The sequence below is a fragment of the Phyllostomus hastatus genome, unplaced genomic scaffold, assembly GCF_019186645.2.
Source record: "Phyllostomus hastatus isolate PE091 unplaced genomic scaffold, TTU_PhHast_1.1 phas_scaffold_39, whole genome shotgun sequence".
In the NCBI taxonomy this organism is placed as follows: domain Eukaryota; kingdom Metazoa; phylum Chordata; class Mammalia; order Chiroptera; family Phyllostomidae; genus Phyllostomus; species Phyllostomus hastatus.
The window spans coordinates 12,346,655-12,367,513 of NW_025334028.1; the positions used below are offsets into that span (position 1 = coordinate 12,346,655).

General features: G+C 39.0%; 1 protein-coding gene across 4 annotated transcripts in view; it reads right to left on the minus strand.

The window, feature by feature from the left end:
• Window positions 1-20,859, minus strand: part of LOC123806801 (broad substrate specificity ATP-binding cassette transporter ABCG2-like) — an 87,720-nt gene that overhangs the window by 12,157 nt on the left and 54,704 nt on the right. For all 4 annotated transcript variants that reach the window (XM_045820148.1, XM_045820147.1, XM_045820146.1 and 1 more), the window contains 8 exons: window positions 19,706-19,810; window positions 18,502-18,752; window positions 14,303-14,385; window positions 8,735-8,824; window positions 7,431-7,555; window positions 6,041-6,195; window positions 3,738-3,827; window positions 2,786-2,868 (listed from right to left, as the gene is read on the minus strand). In XM_045820148.1, the coding sequence (XP_045676104.1) occupies window positions 2,786-2,868; window positions 3,738-3,827; window positions 6,041-6,195; window positions 7,431-7,555; window positions 8,735-8,824; window positions 14,303-14,385; window positions 18,502-18,752; window positions 19,706-19,810 (982 nt within the window). The remainder of the gene's footprint in view (window positions 1-2,785; window positions 2,869-3,737; window positions 3,828-6,040; window positions 6,196-7,430; window positions 7,556-8,734; window positions 8,825-14,302; window positions 14,386-18,501; window positions 18,753-19,705; window positions 19,811-20,859) is intronic.

The following is a 20,859-nucleotide window of genomic DNA, read 5'->3' on the forward strand; positions in this document are numbered from 1 at the left end:
GAAAGAAATATTACAAGTCATGAAAGACAAGGACCTATATCCCAGATTACTCTATCCAGCAAAGCTTTCATTTAGAATGGAAGGGGCCGATAAAGTGCTTCTCAGATAAGGTCAAGTTAAAGGAGTTCATCATCACCAAGCCTTTATTATATGAAATGTTAAAGGGACTTATCTAAGAAAAGAAGATTAAAAAAAAACTTGTATAGTAAAAGGACAGCAAACTCACAATTATTAACAACTACACCTAAAGCAAAACCAAAAGAAAGTAAGCAAACAACTAGAACAGGAACAGAACCACAGAAATGGAGATCACATGGAGGGTTAGCAACAGGGGAGTTAACTGAGGAGAGAGGGGAAAAGGTTCAGAGAATAAGTAGCATAGATGGTAGGTAGAAAATAGACGGGGAAGGCAAGAATAGTATGGGAAATGTAGAAGCTAAAGAACTTATAAGTATGACACATGGACATAACTAAAGGGTGGGATTTGGGTGAGAGGGGGTGTACAGGGTGGAGGGGAGTGAAGGGGGAAATGGGACAACTGTAATAGCATAATCAATAAAATATATTTTTTTAAAAAAACACAAAAAAACACCAGAAACAACATCCAACTAACTAGAAAATTAAGCCCCCACCATATACCTTTTTGTCTGCAATTCAGCATCAGTTAAAAAGAGAGAACTAAAAGCAGTTAATTACATCTATTTTGAGGTCAATTTTCAACAGCTTAAACCTCCATGGTAAACAAAACACAATATTGAAAGCTTTTTTGAAAACTCAATAAATAGCCTTTATACTAAAAAATAAATAAATAAATAAACTAGACCATCAACTTACGCCATGTGCCAAAATAAATTCAAAAGGGATAAAAGACTTAATATCTACATTGTGGCACCATAAAAGTCCTAGAGGAAAACATAGGCAGTAAAATGTCAGATATCCCATGCAGCAATGTTTTTGCCGATATATCCCCTGGGGCATGGGATATAAAGGAAGGAACAAACAAATGGGACTACTACAAAGTAAAAGCTTCTGCATGACTAAAGAAAATATCAACGAAATGGAAAGGAAACCAACCGTATGCAAAAATGTATTTGCCAATGATACCTCAGACAAGGGTTTGATCTCCAAAATATGTAAAGAACTCACATGACTCCACACCAGGAAGACAAACAGTCCAATTAAAAATGGGCAAAGGGCCTGAGCAGACACTTCTCCAAGGAGGACATACAGAGGGCCCAGAGACATATAAAAGTATGCTCAGCATCACTAGCCAACAAAGACAAGGAAATTGAAACCAGAATGAGATAACACTTCACACTAGTCAGAATGGCCATCATTAACAAATCAACAAACTACAGGTACTGGCAAGGATGTGAAGAAAAGGGAACCCTACTGCACTGTTGGTGGGAATGCAGACTGGTGAGCCACTGTGGAAAACAGTATGAAATTTCCTTAAAAAACTAAAAATGGAACTGCCTTTTGATCCAGTGATCCCACAGCTGGGATTATACCCTAAGAATCCTGAAACACCAATTTAGAAGAGCCTAAGTACATCAATGTTCATAGCAACATTATTTACAATAGCCAAGGGCTGGGAACAGCATAAGTGCCTATCAGTAATTGAGTGTATCAAAAAGCTGTGGTGCATTTACACAATGGAATACTATGCAACAGAAAGAAAGAAGGAGAAACTCCTATCCTTTGTGACAACATGGGTAGAACTTGAGAGTATTATGCTAAGTGAAATAAGCCAGGAGGTGAAATACAAATACCATATGATCTCACCTATAAGTGGAACTTAATCAGCAGAACAAACAAGTGAGTAAAATGAACCAGAGACATGGAAATAATGAACAATCTGACAGTGACCAGAGGGGCAGGGGCATAGTAGGGGAAAGAAGGGGAAGGGGCAAGTCAAGGAACATGTATAAAGGACTCATGGACATGGACAACAGGGTGGACATTGACTGTGGGAATTGGACAGGGGTGGGCAAAGCAGGGGAGAGCAACAGGGAAAATATTGGGACCACTATAACTGAACAACAATTTAAAAAGGGAAAAAAGGAGAAAGTGTCATTTAATATTTAAAAAGGATTATCTAATTTTATTAAAATCTGCATTTCTGTTTTATTGACATAATGCCAAAAAGGGGATTTCTTTTAAGCTTACTAAAACATGTGTTAATTTCTGTGGAGGATACTTCTTCCATTGGTGGCAGTAGTTCAAGTCATTTTAAGAAACAAAACCAAAACCTATGCATACTTTGATTTCATGATGTCTCTTAAGTGCAGGAGCAAGAAACAAGTGCCATGATGGTGGCAGGAAAATATTCACTGTCTTCCCAATTCTGCTGCCCTCTGGCCCTTACTCCTGGCCATGGGTTGGGCTCACAGGAAGCCATAAATTGATGGACCCATACACTTCACATAATCCCCCAATGTAGATACTGTATGCCTTGATAAAATATCAAGGCAACTAATCACAAAAGCAAATGTTCTGAAAATGAAATCTCATACTCACAAGCAAAACAGCAAAAAGATCTTTTAAAAGTCCCTAAACAAACAGCATATAAGAAATATTTTTCCCACTTAAATACAATTTTGACCATAGTAGACTAGGTGTTGTACTTTCACATGCCTCAGTGCACAACTCACTTTACAGATAAGACCCTTTAGGCTCAGAGAAGTCAGTGTCCCTGAAAGGACTCATTAGGTTAAGCCCAGTGGCATTTCTCTGTCTGGCCACACATTAAGCAAATCCATACTGACGCTGAAAGCAAACTTACATTGCAAAGCTGCAGGTATTGTTTGCTGTTACATTGAGTCCCGGGCAGAAGTTTTGTCCCAAAAATTCATTATGCTGCAAAGCCTATAACACAAGGGGGAAAAGGCAAGGTAAACAGTTTAAATTTGAAAAACTTTCTAAAGAATTATCACAATTGTATTCTCATAGTTTAATCTTTATAGTTATTTCTGAAAACAATACAATTTTGACATTCACAGTCTTCGTCACACCAGAGCAATTAAAATGATTGTTCCTGGCACTCAAGAGGCTTTGGTTGGAATTTTGTTTCTAATACACAGGAAATAACGTATTTCTCAAGGAGGGAAGACCTCTGGCTACCTTACCCCATAGCACCTTCATCCTCTCTTCCCAATGTTACAACCCCAAACACTATAATTAAAATGATACAATGGCAATCAATGACTATTGTTAATTTATGGTAACATCTTTTGTATTGTTCTTCATTGTTTTAATCAAAACCAATTATAATTCTTGGGAGTTGAAACTCACTTATACTACACTAAGATACAGTTTGCACTGGAGTTGACTGGATTCTAAAGCCAATAATGGCTGTGAACATGAAGTGGTCTTGGTTTATCTAATTCCCTTCGCAATATAAAATATGTAGTGTAGAAAAAATACGTAATTTAGATGCCCATCTTCTCATGTATTTTCTTACTGCACTGAAACCAACTACATTTTTTACATCAATTCATCAATCTTCCTTAACTGTGTCTCCCCACCCTTCACCTCCCTCACAAAACAGTGTGACTGGAAAGCCAAGTTCACCCAAGGCTTAACAGGAAACTGTCCTTTTTCACTGCTCCTGAAAGGAAATTCCTGGGAGACCTCCACAGCTCATGTCTGGGGACATGAGACAGTCAGGCTTTACTCTGATTGCTCCTAGTGTGGGAACAGTAGCCTAGTCACAGGGACAGGAGAGGAGAACTTACTGCATAGCCGTATCGAGGAATGCTCAGGTACTGAAGCCACGAGAGCCAAGGCACAATGGTCCGGAGGTTGACCAACAGCCCTGAAAAAATCTACAGAGAGCAAATGCAACATCAGAACTGGTGGAGTGATTTCATGAAGAATTCTCGAGGTTCCCCTCTTTAAGTCCCTACAACCTTATAAACATTTCTGCTAAGGCCAACTCTTTCTTGAAATTCCTCCCACTACTCCGAAGACTTACCACATCCTCTCTGCATATGTATTCCTCTCTATAGCTGACACTATTTGTGGTTTAAAAGGAATGACAATATATCCATATTTCATTTAATCAAAAGATCCTTAATTGTCGAGGCTTTTCCTTTGTCTGTAACAGCACCCAGTGGAAGGTCCATAGTCCTGACTGTTCTAACGCTGCAAGCACTACACGTTCCCACCAACAGACACGCAGAATGCATCCTGAGCACCCCACACCCCTCTATACTTCCATAACACGGTAGGTGGTATTACTGACAAGGGTTTGTGTTCTATCTCCGCATGACTGTAGGAATAACTTGGGGTTCATGCTTAAAATGACCCAAAGCCTAGACATAATGTGGCAAACTGCAGCATAACATGTGGACGATACCTCAATTTAAAGTGACTAAAAGCAGCATTGCCATGGAGAGCCCAGGAAGGACCGCTCCAGCAAGAGGAGGCTATGTGAGAGGAGGTTCCTACAAAATGCCCCCTATCTGGCCCTCAGGATACTAGGGTGGGCATAGCAATGACAATGATGCTGGTGTGACTACATATTTTTTAACTTGATCAGACCAAGTGTTAACCATATAACATCTTTCAGGAAAATATGGTTTTATGTCTGGTTTTAAAACCAAGTAATAATAACAAATCAGTGCATCTAAAATACCAAACAAAACATTTTATGTATTGAAGGACATTTAATTTATAGGATGACATTATATGAAATTCATATAAGATTTATCAGTTTTTCAATAACGTTTACAGATTGTTAGTTTCCAATAGCGAAAGTATGCTATTCACAGCCCTGCTGAGTAGCTCAGTTGGTTAAAATGTCATCCTGATACACCAAGATTAAGTTCAGTCTCTGGTCAGGACACATACAACAAGGAACCAATGAATACATATACAAGTGAAACAAGTCAGTGTTTCTCTCTCTTCCTTCCTCTCCCTCTAGAGTCAATAAATTTAAAAAGAATAAAAATAAAATAGTGTGCTATTTAAAACCTTTAAGACATCTATGGAAACAACATGTATATTAAGTAAATAGGCTGAGTTCCAGTATACTTGATGCAGAATGAGAAATGTGCTAACTCAGTGACTTTTAACCTTTTTCAGTTCATGGCACACATAAACTAATTACTAAAATTCTGTAGCATATCACAATATATATTTTTTGTCAGTCTGACAAAAATAGGTATAATTTTGATACATTCACAACACACAATAATTGTTATATTAGCAGTTGTCATTTTCTTATTTGACAATTTAAGGGAAAAGAGGTCAGTCCCTTAACTAAATAGTCCAGTACTACACGCTTTAAAATTTCTTGCAGCACCCCAGTTGAAAATCACAGTGCTAACTGCTTTCCTTCACCTGTTAATCTACGTGTGTGCAAAAGTTAGGGACATGTAAGATTAGTACTAAGTAACTGTAAAAAAAAAAGGTAATTGGAAATACATTGATATAAGCAAATGTCAAGAACCCAGAAAGGAGGGGACCTAGTGCTGTGTGGACTTTGGAATATTTCACTATTTTTAAAACAGTTCATTTCATAATATAGGAGGAACCAAGATAGTCACCCAAGCCACATACTGTTCTGCCTCCTGTGGAGCTCAGCCTTTCCCTCGGAAAGTATTTGATCAAAACAAACCATCTCACCTGCTGGGTAAATGAGCCAGCGGTTCTCCAACCCCAGCATGGAAGTCAGGCAACTAACCTGTCATTTCCATGAGGGAATCTTTCAGTTGAAATATTTCTGATTTTGAAGTTCCCAGTCACCAAGGTTTCACTGTAGGCTACCAAGAAGCATCTTTGAAACACTCACATGTAACAAGATGTTAACTAAAGTTATAGTAATCAATCATATTAGAACAGTAGCAAAAAAAGGCTGGGTAAGGTAGAGAAGAAGCTGGTACACTCTCTAATATAAGCCATCTTTTAATAGATGGCTTCCTTAAAGCTAAGAGTCCCATTGAAAGGATCCTCAAAGCAAGTTTTACCTCACAGGTGAACTTGCTGGGATGAAAGAGGGGAAATAACTTTTCAGAGAAGCACAGTTCCCACTCACCATCATAAACACAAAGGAGATGGTCATGAGAAGTGATGCTACAGACACCACACTGTGACCTGCTGCTATGGCCAGAGCCATAGAACTGGCCGCATAAGCCACCATCATAAGGGTAAACATCATGATGAAGAAGGACTCCACCACTGGCTTCAATCCTTAGGAAGAAAAGAGGGGGTTAATCCAACCACCTAGGTCACTGTGTATCTGGGATTCATTGTTTATTGTGCAAATATTTTAAGAAACAATCACCAGAATGAAAAATCCACCCTTTATCCAACCACCCCAAGTCACGGATTCCATTGTCCCCTCGTATGACTGCATAGAGTTATCATTCAGTTTTCTTTTTTACACTACTGCATGAGCACTTTTTCACGTAACACCTGTGCTCCTTATTGTGCGATTACTAACAATTGCTGAGTGCCTGGGATGAGGGCTGGAGGCAACACATTGGCCAGACTTCTGCTGCCTTCTCCCTGAGAAGGGAACTTGTCAAGAGCACATTCTTTTCACCCAGACAGCCCCACATTACTCACTGTTTGCTCTAACTGTGGGAGAGAGGAAATTGGGAATATCAGGATGATGCAACCTCCCAGCAGTTCCACTGTCTGAGGGAGGGTTGCAGAACGCAGGTCTCTCAGACAAAGTACCACAGACCTGGGGATTCAGGAAACACCTTCTAAACTATAGTGGGCACCATTCCGGGTCACACACTCTGAAGAGTTTGGGACAGACATAGGGACACTAGTCAGGAGCCTGAGGATCCGAGCTGTGTGCCTAATTCTTTAAGACACATCCGTCATTTGTAAAATGGAAGTTGAAACTCAATCAGTGTGCCTTCTCCTATGGTGCTTTCTCAAAAATATGTATATTACTAGTGTCCATGTATGTGTACACAGTGAAATATATGTAAATTCCAAGGCAGAGAGCCTGGGGAGAATCCTTAACACAATGCACCCATGAATCTGTCTTCATGCTCTAAAAAAGTATTCTTACTAAAACAATAAACCCCCAAAGTTGCTATCTTTCAGTTTATATATGTGTGTGTATACATACACACATAAGAACATAAATACATAGGTAATAAATATCACAGCTCCAGCTCCTCCAGCAAAGTCTCAATTACTTATGAATTCTTTGCATGTCTGTATATGACACAAACCATCACTGAGTAACATATCATTTTATAAAAGGTATAAACATTAGTGTGGGAAAAGTCTTGCTATAAATGTACTCAGAGAATAGTTATTTCAGAGTATACACAATAGACAGACACTTCCTTATCTCATGGTTTGTTTTATAGTTTCGAGAACCAAAACCATTCTTGCTAAAAGAAATCCACTTCCCCTCACATCCAACATTACAGACAGGTACTTACTTTCTTATTGCTTACCTAACAAGAAGTAGGTTATACAAGTAAATATAATACTTGGTAACATCCTCATGGGTAGTAAATCAGATAACAGTTTCCCAAAGAAATAAGATGACACTCTGTAGTATCCACTGATATATTCATGCCTAAAAGACAAAAATTCACACCACAAATCCCACATGAGTTTAGGAAGGCACAGACCCAGTGATTAAGCCACTTGCTCCATAGATCTGCTGCCACCAGGGGTCTAACAACTACAGCTTCCACATCCCCCAGGTTAACTCACCACCCTCACCCAGTCAGCATCAGGCACCATCTCAGGGCCTCGCCTCCCCTGGCACATCATTCCCAACCTGCTCTGTGCGATGACCCCTCTTCTCATTGTAGAATTCCCTCCTAAGGCCGCCCACTTTGCCCTCAGAACCTCCACTCCAGGTGAACACATTCTAAATCTCCTCCCTCCCCTCCAACACTGGATTTCCCTGAAAGAGAGCACCTCTGTAGCTGATCTCAGTGGTCACCAGGGACTTTGCTTTCTCCCACTTCTGATTATGAAGGTGGTGCTATTCCCAACATCCCCCAGTGCAGCCCCGGAACACTAAGCCCCTTTCACTTCTTCCATTCTCGTGATGGAAAAACAACGTGGCACGTCTTCCCTCAGTGGTCCTGCCTCCCAACTGTAGACCCTGTCAGCTATCACATCCTGTTTGCTCCCCATTGAGGACCTAGATCCCTCCTCTTCCTGATATCCTCCTCCTGCGACTCCAAACTCCTGCACCAATGTCTTCGTCCTCTCCCTCTGTAATGATGCCTTCCCTCAAGCATGTACATATGGGAAAATCCCTTCCAACTTTGAAAAACACAGAAACCAAACCAGCCTGCACTTTATTTCACGCTTCCTTCTGGCTCCTTCCATTCTCCCTTCCATTGAGGGATAAGCTTGCTCTATATTCTCTGTCACCTGTACGTCTTCACTTTCAGTTTAGTGTTTAACCTGGTACTTTTTCTCTACCAAGTCCCAAAACCTTTTCATGTGAAGACCATCACGATTTCTTAGTTGCTACAACAAAAGGTGCTCTTCAGCCTCTATTGCTTCCATTCTCTGTACCATTAGTATTTGAGGCTATGCCTTAATCTTGAAACTCCTTTTGCCTGGGTCACAGACCCCTTATGCTCATGATTCCCCTCCCAGACCCTAGCTGCTTTTACTCGATGATCCCTAGTAATCCCCAGGAACCAATCTGTGGGCCATTTCAGTATGTGACTGGTCTGACCAATAACCCTGACACTGGACAGCCCCATTCCCGGAACAGAGACACGCTCACATAAAGAGCTTCTTCTCAACCACAAAGAGCTCCACAGATGACACACTGGTGAAGCACTGGTTGGTTGTCAGGAAGAAGAGCACCCCAGCTCTGCAATGAGAGAAGAGAACAAAAGCACTACAATCAATCAAGCATTCTTAGATCAGTCTTCTACCTGCAAAACTCTTTCCTCAAGTGATATCTCATGACATTGAACAAGGGTTCATGTTAAAACAGTGAGGGGAGGGAAGTACAAGTCCTCTCAGGTCTCTCCCCAGAGTCTCCCCAATGGGGTCCCAGACTCCATATGACACAGGTTGAAATTAACAGCCCTGCATTGCCATGGATTGAACTGTCTCCTATAGGGATGTTGAAGCCCTACCACCACTCAATGTGAAGATATTTACTGGTAGCATCTTTGGAAGGAAGTTAAGTTTAGATAAGGTCATGGGAGTGGGGCCCTCATGATGGAAGAGATGTCAGGGCTCTCTCTGGGCCATGTGAGGACTCAGCAGGGAGCAGAAAGCCAGAGGAGGGCCTCTTCAGAACCCAGCATGGTGGCGCCCACATCTTCTGAATTGTAAGAAATCGATATCTGTTGTTTAAGCCATCCTGTCTGGGGTGGTTATGGCAGCCAAAGTGATGATTACAAAGGTCATAAAAATGCCACCACCTTTCATTTTAACTAATGAAAACACAAGTACCATCCTAATGCATGAACAGAGAAATAGTCAAAACCTGCAAAGGTTAGAAACCTCTCTTAGCCAGTTTGTCACAGTTGAGTGAAGAAGGAACTAAGACACGAGGAGACCAAGTGAAAGACAGTGGAGGGAAAGCTCTGTTGACACATCATACACATTCATCTCACAGTCATGAGAAGGACCTGTGTTGTCCTTGACAACCCACTGCCAACATGGCTGCCTGTATGCTCAAAAAGAAAGCAAATCACACTCGTAAAGGAAAATTATCTTGTGCATACATACAAAGAGGAAGACTATTAATGCTTCCCTGTCAGTAAAATAAGGTCTAAAAAGAAAGTACTCAGTTCATCTACACTTTGATGGAACTATAAATTTTATGAAAGAATGCCCAGATCCCAAAACAGTGTTGCACTTCCCTGCACAACTATACAATTTAATTGACATTAAGGATGCAAACTGAAACTAAGAGAGTAAGTGGCACATTATGTAAATCTGAGTGTACAACCCCCAAAACAAAGAGTTCATAGATACTTAATAATTATTTTTACCACAAATAATAATGATATAATAAAGAACAGAACTTGGGTAACAGCCTGATTTAAAAGTAGATATTTACACAATAATAAGTGGAATGTAGCCAGGCCCAGTACAGAAGCAGCTATGCAATGTTTTATAATTTTTTTTAAAAAGCCTAATATCAAAGGAATTGCCTATATCAGAAATAGGGGACATGGCAACATTCAGCCCAATTTGTTAAGTCTTTCTTCTAACAGTACAATAATGTTCATAATGATTTGAACTAGTAGATCCGGAAATTCCTTATAAATCATAGGATCATTTATTTTATGGTAAAACAGCTTTTATTGTTAAAGAATTTAATGTGTTGTAATTCCTTTTAAGGTGGTAATCCACGTCATTAACATCAACTTATGGATCCAGATACACTTTTAAAGACCTTTTCTCTTCATACACGTTATTTGTTTAGCTATCACCACAACCCTGCACAGTAACCACTAGGTAAAAGAGGCTCATACTCTGCACATGATTAGAACCCAGCTTGTCCCCCATTTGAGGAACACATCTTGGGAGTGGTTTGCAAAATGGCACTTGTTTTAAGGTGTGCAATAACCACCTGCAGATTTCCCAGCCCACTGTTCTACCTGAGCTCCTGAACAGTAACTGCAGCCATCAATGATGACTGAGTTTTACTTCAGTCCCTAGTTTAGCTCTGCCACAGAATGTGTAGACAAGTCATAATTGCTTTCTACTTCACAATTACAAAAATTTATTTTATAGTAAATGCTTTTTGTTAAATAATTTAATATATTCTAAATCTTTTCTGGTAATATCCCATGTTATGGTTATGAAAAACTGAGTGCCGTTCACATCACCACATCAAACACATAAAAAAATAAAATGGAAATTAGCTCACAGGCAAAAAAACAAAAAAAAATTAGATAAACTGGATTGTGAAAAAATTTAAAACTCTATTTATTAAAGGATACTATCAATAGACTGAAAGACAACCCATAGAATAGCAGAATATATTCACAAGTTTATGTGCAATAAGGGGTTAGTAACCAGAATAGATAAAGAGCTTTTATAGTTCAACAATAAAAATGTCCACTTAAAGAAAAGAGCAAATGACTTGAATAAACATTTCTCCAAAGAAGATATACAAAAGGCCTGTGATCACATGAGAAAACGCTTAGCACCACTAATCAGTAGGGAAATGCAAATCAAAACCATAATGAGATACCAATTTATACCAATTAGGGTGGCTGTTATAAAGAAAAACAGTAAGTGTTACCCAGGCTGGGGAGAAACTGAACCTTTGTGCCTTACTGGTAGAAACACAAAATGAAGCAACTGCTGTATGAAAACAGGATGGAACTTCCTCAAAAAAAAAATAATAGAATTACTAAATGATCCAATAACTCCACTTCTGGGTATATATCCAAAAAAATTTAAAGTGAGACTCAAACACATATTCATTTGTACAGTCATGTTCACAGCAGCAGTATTCACAACAGCCAAAGGTGGAAATAATCCATGGGCACATAAATGAATAAACAAAATGTGGTAAATAAAATAAACAAAATATCACAAAGGAATGTTACTCAGCCTTTAAAAGGAAGAAATTATGACACATTACAACACAGATTAACCTTGAAGATACTATGCTGAGATAAATAAGCCAGTCACCTAAGGACAAATACTATATGATTCCATTTATATGAGGTACCTACAGTGGTCAAATTCAGAGACAGAAAGTATAATGGTGTTTCCAGGGGCTGGGGAAAGAGGGAATGGGGACTTAGTGTTCAGTGGGTACAGAGATTCACTTTGGAAATGTGAAAAAATGTTCTAGAGCTGGATGGTTGTGACAGTTGCGTTGGCAGCAATGTTGACTATTCGGTTCTTGAGTTCGCTGGCAAAAAAAGAATTCAGAGCCAAGAACTCTTGTGCAAGAGGAAATTTATTTAGTGGGCAAAGCAAAAGTACACTGGAAGAAAAGATTCCAGTTTGCTGCTCAGAGAACTGCCTTGGCCTTTTAGAAATAAAGTTAGATAGGCAGAATAAGTGAGCCAGCTGGATTGCGTGGACTCAGGAAACAAGTTACAGAAGCAAAAGAAAGGCCCCAAAGACAGGTTCAAGGGGTTAGCCCGAGACAAGCTGCCCTTGCCCACTACACTTCTGGTTACAAGTCTTGTGGGGACCTTCAATGCTTAGGACAAGGAAAGCAGAATTACACACCTGAAAAAAGAGGCCGCGGGCTTGCTCTAGGGAGACAGTGCCTGCTGTATCCTTTGTCATCAGGGTTTTTATAGGTTTTCTAAAAGGAGGAATTTTAAGGGATGTCTCAGGGGAGAATCTTATCAGCTTTCCAGGTCTGTCTTTTAATAACTGATGCATCAAAATGAGCATATAGGGTCAGGATCATGGTCTGTACTAGAGTAGGGGTCATTGATCATTGCAGCTGGCCCTGATGCCAGCTATGGTGTTGCTTCATCTCATTTTTCTGCCTTTCTGGGTCCAACACTGAAACACACTGAGGCCTAGATGTTATCTCCAGCTTGACCAAAACTCTTTCTCTGTGATCAACAACAGACTGGAGGTTTTTCTCCTAAGATTATCTGATGCTGACAAGAAGCTTGCTGTCCTGAGGGCTTAGTTTTTAAGGGAGTGGTCATTCAAGGGAGATGGAAGCAGGTGAATTAGGGTGCTTGATGAGCCCAGTATGAATCGCTGTCTCAGTTTCCCCATTGCACTTGCTAAGGAATTTTCTTAGCTTCTAACTATCCTACTTCGGTTGCAAAACAATGTGAATGTAATTGATGCCACTGAATTGCCCAGCTAATTGCCACTGGATTGGAGGGTAAACTTTATGTTCTATATATTTTACCACTATATGAGGCCTGTCCAGAAAGTATCCATCCATGCACTATGAAAAATAGAGACATTGAAGAAATACAAGATACAAGAAATATTGTACATAGGACAATGACACTCAGTCCCCTTCAGAGTAGGCACCTTGGGACCTCACATAGTTCTCCCAGCATCTCTTCCCCTGTTCAAAACACTCTGCAAAATCCTTTGTTGGAATCACTATCAGCTGCCTGAATCTCATCAATGATCTGAAATCTCTTCCCTTTCAAAGGGGATTTTTGTTTGGGCAAAAGCCAGAAGTTGTAAGGGTAACAAATCTGGGCTGTAGGGGGTTTGGGTCACCTGAGCGATTTGATGTTTCACCAAAAAACTCTGCACCAGACACGATGCATGAGCAGGCGCACTGTCGTGATGAAGCTGCCATAGCTGGGACCATTTTCATTGTATTGCATTTCTGATCCAAGAAAGAACATTGAGGTGGTACTCCTTATTAATTGTTTGGCCTGAAAGAGCTTATACTTGTGATGGACAACACCTTCCCAATCAAAAAACACAGTTAACATGGTCTTGATCTTACTGTGACTTTGTTGTGCCTTCTTCAGCCATGGAAAATCAGGAGACTTCCATTGGGATGACTGGGACTTTGTTTCTGGATCAGAGCCATAGGCCCATGATTAATCTCCAGTTATAACCTTCTTGAGGAAATCTGGTTCATTGGTTGTGGTTTGAATCAAGTCATTAGCGATTGTAGCACAATATTCCTTCTGCTCTAATAGCAGGAGATGCGGGACAAATTTTGCCACAACACATTTCATGCCAAAACCCTGCATCAAAATCTCAGACACAGTAGTTTTTGGAATCCCCAGATCAGCTTCTAGTCCTCACACTGTCAGTCACAGATCTTTGTTGATTGCAGCCCATACACATTCAATATTCTCAGGTGCTCTGTTTTCTGCAGGCCTTCCAGAACATGGATCACTTTCAACAGCTTCTCAACCAGCTTTGAAGTGTTTGCATCACATTTTCATTTGTGCTGCACTAATTGCATCATCCCTGAAAGCCTTCTGAATCATCCAAATAGTTTCCACAGAGAAATGTTCAAACTTAATGCAAAATTTTATGGAGATTCATTGCTCTACTTGCTCAGTCATTTTGAATGCAATGGCCACACAGCATACATTCTCACTCAACAGCGTCTACCACCCCCACTGACTAGTACAGTGAAATCATCATTGTTCATGCATGCACATCCCCATCCACTCTCCCTGGCTGCCAGATTACATCAATGTAGTGTAAACCTTTTTTGTTATGTTAACAATGGCTGGACTTTTTCTGACCATATAAGAAGATTACCCCCTCTATGCATCTTTCAATTTACTAACTTATTCTACTTTTCAATCTATCCTGTACTTCTCTGAAATTGAAATTCTTAACGGACTTTTAAAACCTTAGAAAAATTAACAGCTCTTTTTCAAACTCAAGATCCAAATGCACTTACCTATTCTGCATTCCTGTATAGTCACTTTTCAGATCATAGAAAATGGCACCTATAACCAGTCCCAGGATGACTGTTACAATTATCTTTTCAAATAGAAGAAAAAAAGGAGTTTCAATTAAAGGTAAAAACTTTATACACCATTTATTGTTACAATAAGCAAATCACTCCATTGAGATAGATACTTTAAATGACTTGGCCAAAGTCCTTGGGAAAATATAAAACAGTGCATGTTATTAGACTGCCCTCTAAATTAAAATAAAAATTAATTTATCTGTGTGTTGGGGAGACTGAAGGAGAATCATGTAGACTACTAGTGAACATGCATAGTTATATAGTATTTCAAGAGGTTCAAGCAATAACAGAATATTAAAAATTAACATTAAAAACAAATACAGTTTTTAAAGCACACAAAAATTAATACAATTTATAAAGCACACATAACAAAATTTCTAACAATAGAATTTTGCACTATAAGGAAGTAGCAGTAACCAGGGGCCCATCTATGAGGTGGGGGTGTGGGGAGTCTCCATGCCTGCATGGAAAAGTGCATTGTCACTGTCACCAAAGCACTTAGTCAGCTTTATCTGAGGGCACCCAAGTGCTTCTGTTACCCATTCCCCTGTCACTGCTTGTCCAGCAACCTCAGCCTGTAGGGCCTACAGCCCACATCAGAAGTAAGCTGCTGATTCTTTCCCACTCTTACAACCTTCACTTAGTCTGTTTGATGAGTCCAAGGAAGACTAAATAAACATCACTTTTGTTCTGAAGATTGATAAACTATCTCTTAAGAACACTTTCATAAGCAAAGGGTTCAGTTATATTATCATATAATTTATTTAAGGAAATTCTATTTATTGTACTTGTATGTGATATTAAATGTAAAATATAAAAAACAGTAATCAAAAGGATATATACCACTATGTATCTTGGAACCTTCAAAATTAAAAACAAATCTCAGTATTACAATAGTGCAATGGTATCCAGACTTTAAGTAACTTTTTAAGCACACATTAGACATGAAGCAAACCAAACTGAAAAACAGAACCATGATTTGTGAAGGCTAATTTGTGAGGACCACTGTCTGGAAAAAAAATGATTAGAGATGGCCTTTAAAAATTCCATTGTTAATAAGACATAAGAAATTTGAAAAAAAAAACTCTTACCCTTATATATTTTAATTACCCTCAGAAAACATTGTAGTTCATGTCAACAGATCAAGTTTCCAAAACAAGTGACAATGACTCACTCCATCAACATGTGTGCATGAGCATGTACACAAATCCGTAATTTCACAAAGTATAACTGTAGGAATATTATGACTTTTTACATTGGACACTCCACATGCTCTGTTTCTTTTGCATTCAGACTTGGTATTTTAGACCACCCGATTATTAGTGTTAACATTAGGAGGTCACCTAAAAGTTTCAAAGCTCTAAAAGTATTTCCAAAGTCAGCTTTCAAATATATTGACAAAATGACTGATCCAGCAATACTGTCATACTTTTACCAGGTGTGTCTATGTTATTCATTCTTGTATTAAAAAGAAAATAGACAAAGTAAATCTTGCACAACAAAACACACCAAGAAACCCTGTCTGTGTATCTGTGTATCAGGCCTCCATTTTGTACAGAAAAAAATCCCCTAGATATGTGATTTTATCTTTGTTCTAATGTATTTACCAACATTTCTCAAGGTGAGCTCTAAGGAATGTTTATAACCAAAACTACAAAATTTAACCCATACTTAAATGTTTAACATGCTTATAGAAATGATAAATCTCCAAGAGATATGATCATTTTTCCAAATGGATTTGATCAGAAGACACATTAAATGAACATTTAATCTTCGTATATAGACAACCTAATTGATCCAAGATCTTCCAAATACAACCTCAGGATAAATGCATTATCAGAAGCAAAGTGTGAATTGTGTATAGGACAAGTTCAAACTGAAGTATAGCTGTAAGACTACAGGTATATGATTTATCAGCAAGAAGCCATAAAATGTTTTTACAGTTAAACATGCAAATGTTTAGAGAAGCAAATGACACACATGCCAGTTTAAAAACCTAAAACCAGGGGTCAGAGAACTATGACTTGCTCCACTGATTTCTGTCCAGTCCATGAGATAACAGTTTTTACCAATTTTTAATCACTGAAAAAAAAAGACAGAAATATTTCTTGCCACATGAAATAGTTATAAAATTCAAATTTTAGCATCTATGAATAGTTTAATTGGAGCACAGCCATACTCATTTGTTTCTGTGTTATTCTAGCTGCTTTCGCATTGAAATGGCAGAGTTGACAACCTGACACAAAGACCTCATAGCACACAAAGCCTAAAACACTTACTATTTGGTCCTTATATAAAAGGTCTGCCTACTCTTGCTGAAAACTAATATTTCAGTATTTAAACATCTAAACAAGAGCCATACCACCTCTACATTCAGATGCTCAGAGATGCAAGCTTCTATCCTTATTCTATGAGATTTCCAGGGCTCTGAGAATTGCTGGAATTCCTTCAATGGAATTGAGTTCACTGAAGAGGCAAGTCAGCTGAACATGCAACCTGGAGGTACTAGGCCTGGGGTTCACAGCTGAAGGAAGCCTAGCACCAAAAGGTGCAGAACTGTGGTGTATTAGAAAGAGTTCCATATTCTAATCGCACCTTGACCAGAACTACAATATATGTGACTTTGACATGACACTTATAAGCCACTTTTAGAGACAAGAGAAATTGGAGTTCTTCTCCAAGTCAAAAGCATGATGCATAAATCATACTACAGAATGAAGTCCACTACACCATCTCACTGGTGACCAGTGGGCAATCAGATTGACCTGATTCACTAGACTTGTTTCCAAATGACATCAAATCCACTCTAAAAGTATAAAAATTTACCCTGGATAGATGGTACACAAAACTACTCATGCTCTGACAGAAGTTCCAAACTACAATTACCAAAAATATCTAAAGCAATTAGCAGTAAATCTTATAGAAGGATCCAGGCTCTCAGTATTAACACTTAGAAGGCAACACTACTTAAGTATGAAAACTATGGGACACATAGTAAGATATCAGTAATGGTTCATTAGAGCCAACTATGGGGCACCTTTTAGTAGTCAACAGAAATTCAATGACTGGTAATAAAATTAACAAAAATAACTGTCTAAATTTGTTTTCTTAGAAATGATGGACTAATGAACTGAAAATACCAAAGTTCTGTATGACAGGGGACTTGAGGAAAACAAAACCCGTGAAGGAGTAATAGTCAACAACTCAACAGCTCCAGCCCAAAAAAGAAAAGCACATGATTTCATCTTAATGAAGAGAAATTTAACCTGAAAGTGAACAGCAGCCTTACTGAACACAAGTCAAGCTTGCTCACCACCTTTGTGTTCCTTGCAAACTGACCGAGGTGCCTGGTGTCTCCCAGATCAGAACCCCTAAATGCAGAAGGTCAGAGATAAGGAACAGCCTTTGCACACAGGCTCTTCCCTCAGACAGCGGCGGCCCCTCCCATGCTCAGGTGCACTCACTGACATCCAGGTGAAGGCTTCCCTGACCACCTGACTTAGAATGCAAACCAACCCCTTTCCCTCTCTCGCGCTTTCCCCTCTCATTTCCTTCCTTCTCTCTCTCTTCCTTTCTCCACCTTCCTACTGAAAGTTTCCCCATAGTCCAGTTTCCCTGCTGCCACACTATACATTTTATTTCTGGAGGAATTTATCAGCTGTCTCTCCTCATAAGAAAGTTTGTTCCAGGAGAGCGGGGAATTTTGTTTTTACTCATTTTGTTCACTGCTGTGTACAAGCTCCCCAATGTGCTAACAGCGCATGCTCAACAGGGACTTGTTGACTGAGTCAGGAAATGAACACGTGCAGCTACCAGAAAACCACAAATGGGGCTAAATAATTCATTCCTTTACTTTGTTCCTGAAAAAAAATCTGTACAATCATGATCTATTACAGCTTGTCTAAATCAATAAAAATTCTGAATTAGGTAGTCCAAAACACCCACTAAAAACATTATGCATAGTTAAAAGATTGTGTTTTATTTGTTCTATTGACTATTTCTGTGTCCCAAATGAAGTGAGATAGAAGTGTTGGCAGAGGATATGTATAATGATATAATAGTTTATATTGGAATCTAATGTTCACGTGAACATTTCACAGCACGATCAGAAGAATCTGTCAGGTTACCTGAGCTATGGAGGCCTGGGGATTACCCAGCAAGTTTTTGAATGAACGCTTGGAGATCCATCTGACTTGATGACAGAAGGAGGTGGCATAGGTGATCTCCTTGATGGCCACACTCTTCTTCTTTTTCTGAACTTCTGAGAGTTGATCTAATTCAAGTTTTGTTTCCCTGAAGAAGGCAGAGTTGACATAAAACTCAGCTAATTTTTCTATGAGTGGCTTATCTCTCTTGGAAGGTTCTTCAGTCCCCTTGGCTTTGGAATAAAAGTAGACAGAGGAAAATATTAATAAAATAACAGATTTAGCTATTTTTCTGGAACCCCTTTATTAAATTCTTCCCTAAAACTTAATTCTAACTTGAATATAAAAATTATTAGATCTGTCATTACTTTACACATTAGAAAAATGTAGTTAATTGTCCTGACTACTTCCATATGCTGAAGATGCAGCAAACACACTCACCATTTCCTAGCTATTATATTTGTACCCTGAGCCTTTTAAAATAAAAATCTTCCCATAGAGAGTTATATTTCTTAATATAAAATCTAGTCCTTGCTTTCTACTATGTACAAATGCATAAATGGCTCAGTTTCTTATATCAAAACACTGTATAAATATGAGCATATTTTTAATGAAAACTCCCCTTAGAACTGACTCTATCATATAAATTCTCAATTATAAATTGAATCAAAAACACAGCACTCATGGACAACAAAACCTATGTTGACTGATGCTAAAGACAAAATGTTTTGAGTCCGCCCAAAATTCATATGCTGAAATCCAATCCCCAAATGTGATGGTATTTGAAGGTGGTGAATTTGAGGAGTGATTAGGTCATGAGGGTGGAACCCTTATGAATGAGATTAGTGCCCTTATGAAAGTAACCCCACAGAGCTCCCACCCCGTGGCCACCATGTGAGGCCACAAGGAGAATATGGTAGTCCATCTATGAACCAGGTGTTGGGGCCCCAAAAGACAACAAATCTCCTGGCAATTGATGATGGACTGCTCAGGCTCAAGAACACTGAGAAATAAGGGATTGTTGTTGAAGCCACTTAGCCTATGGTATTCTTGTTACCTCAAATGGACTAAGACAACTGGTATCAGAGAGCACCATTAGTAATACAAACTCACAAAGCCACATTTCCATGAGCTACCAGGAAACTCAATGAGGCAATAATTTGTGACTGTTGACAGATGTGCATACCTTTCTCATCAATGTTCTCTCTGTTTAACACCACAGCAGAGGAGTCTCCATTAATGACATCGAGGAAGAAGTCTGCAGGGTTATTATAGGGTTCACAGTGGTGACCTTCAAAAGAAGGTAAATCAGATACATAAGAAAAACAACATACATGTGGAAAAAGAAAAAAAAAGCCACAATTTGGACTAATGCTCTTAAAAGCAAGGTATCATGCCAAAGGCAGCTAAGGCACAACAGGATGGTGTTTGGGAGAAGCCCAGAGTGTTCCATTCTCTGGGTTCCACCAGCAACTACCACAATGCCAATATCCACTTTAGCGATGGTTGCTTCTATACCTACTAAATTCAGGTCCAAACTATCACCTCCCATGCTACTATAATTCCAATAGAAAACCAATCACCAGAGCAGCATCCTCAAGAGGATGTGATCTGCATGGCATACCTGAACACTTTACCTTCACTTCTTGTGCCTGATTATCTGAACTAAATGTGGCCAGTACTCTGACTTTTAGATTCCTCTCCCCTATATTCCCTGTACCCAAGTGTCCTGGATTATTTTTAAGTGGCAGAGATTATACAAAAACAAATTTTAAAAAATAGCTAGGGAACATTTAAAACTATAGTTAGAGTCATGGAGCATCATCTATAGTAATGTCCAAATACCTATAAAATGAAGCAGACTACATGAACCATAAAATAAATTACAGCATTCCACCTCAAATAAACCAGGTTGCCCAGAACTGTCAGAAATGTTGCTGTGCCAAAGTCAGACTCAGCAGTAGCCATTCTAATGCCTGGTAAGTCATTTATGTCCCTCAAGAACTAAATCTGCAATCTAATGCTACTACAACATTAAGCAGCATCTCCATGAACCTTCATCAAGGCAGACTGACATTCCACGCAGGGGATAAAAATGATATAACCTGATCAGTTATTTGGTCAAGAAGACAAATATTTGGGGGGGATGGGTAGTATGAGGCCTTTCCAAAAATGTTCAACTGACAGGTAACTGCCTATGAGGCCAATTATTGAACTGTTAGGAAAAGGGCACCAGAACTGGGAAGCAGAACTGATATGGGCCCAACAGAAATAGTCCTAAGCATACACAGAGAATGTGTGCATCCTGAAATAGTACAAGAAACAGTCTTAAACAACAAG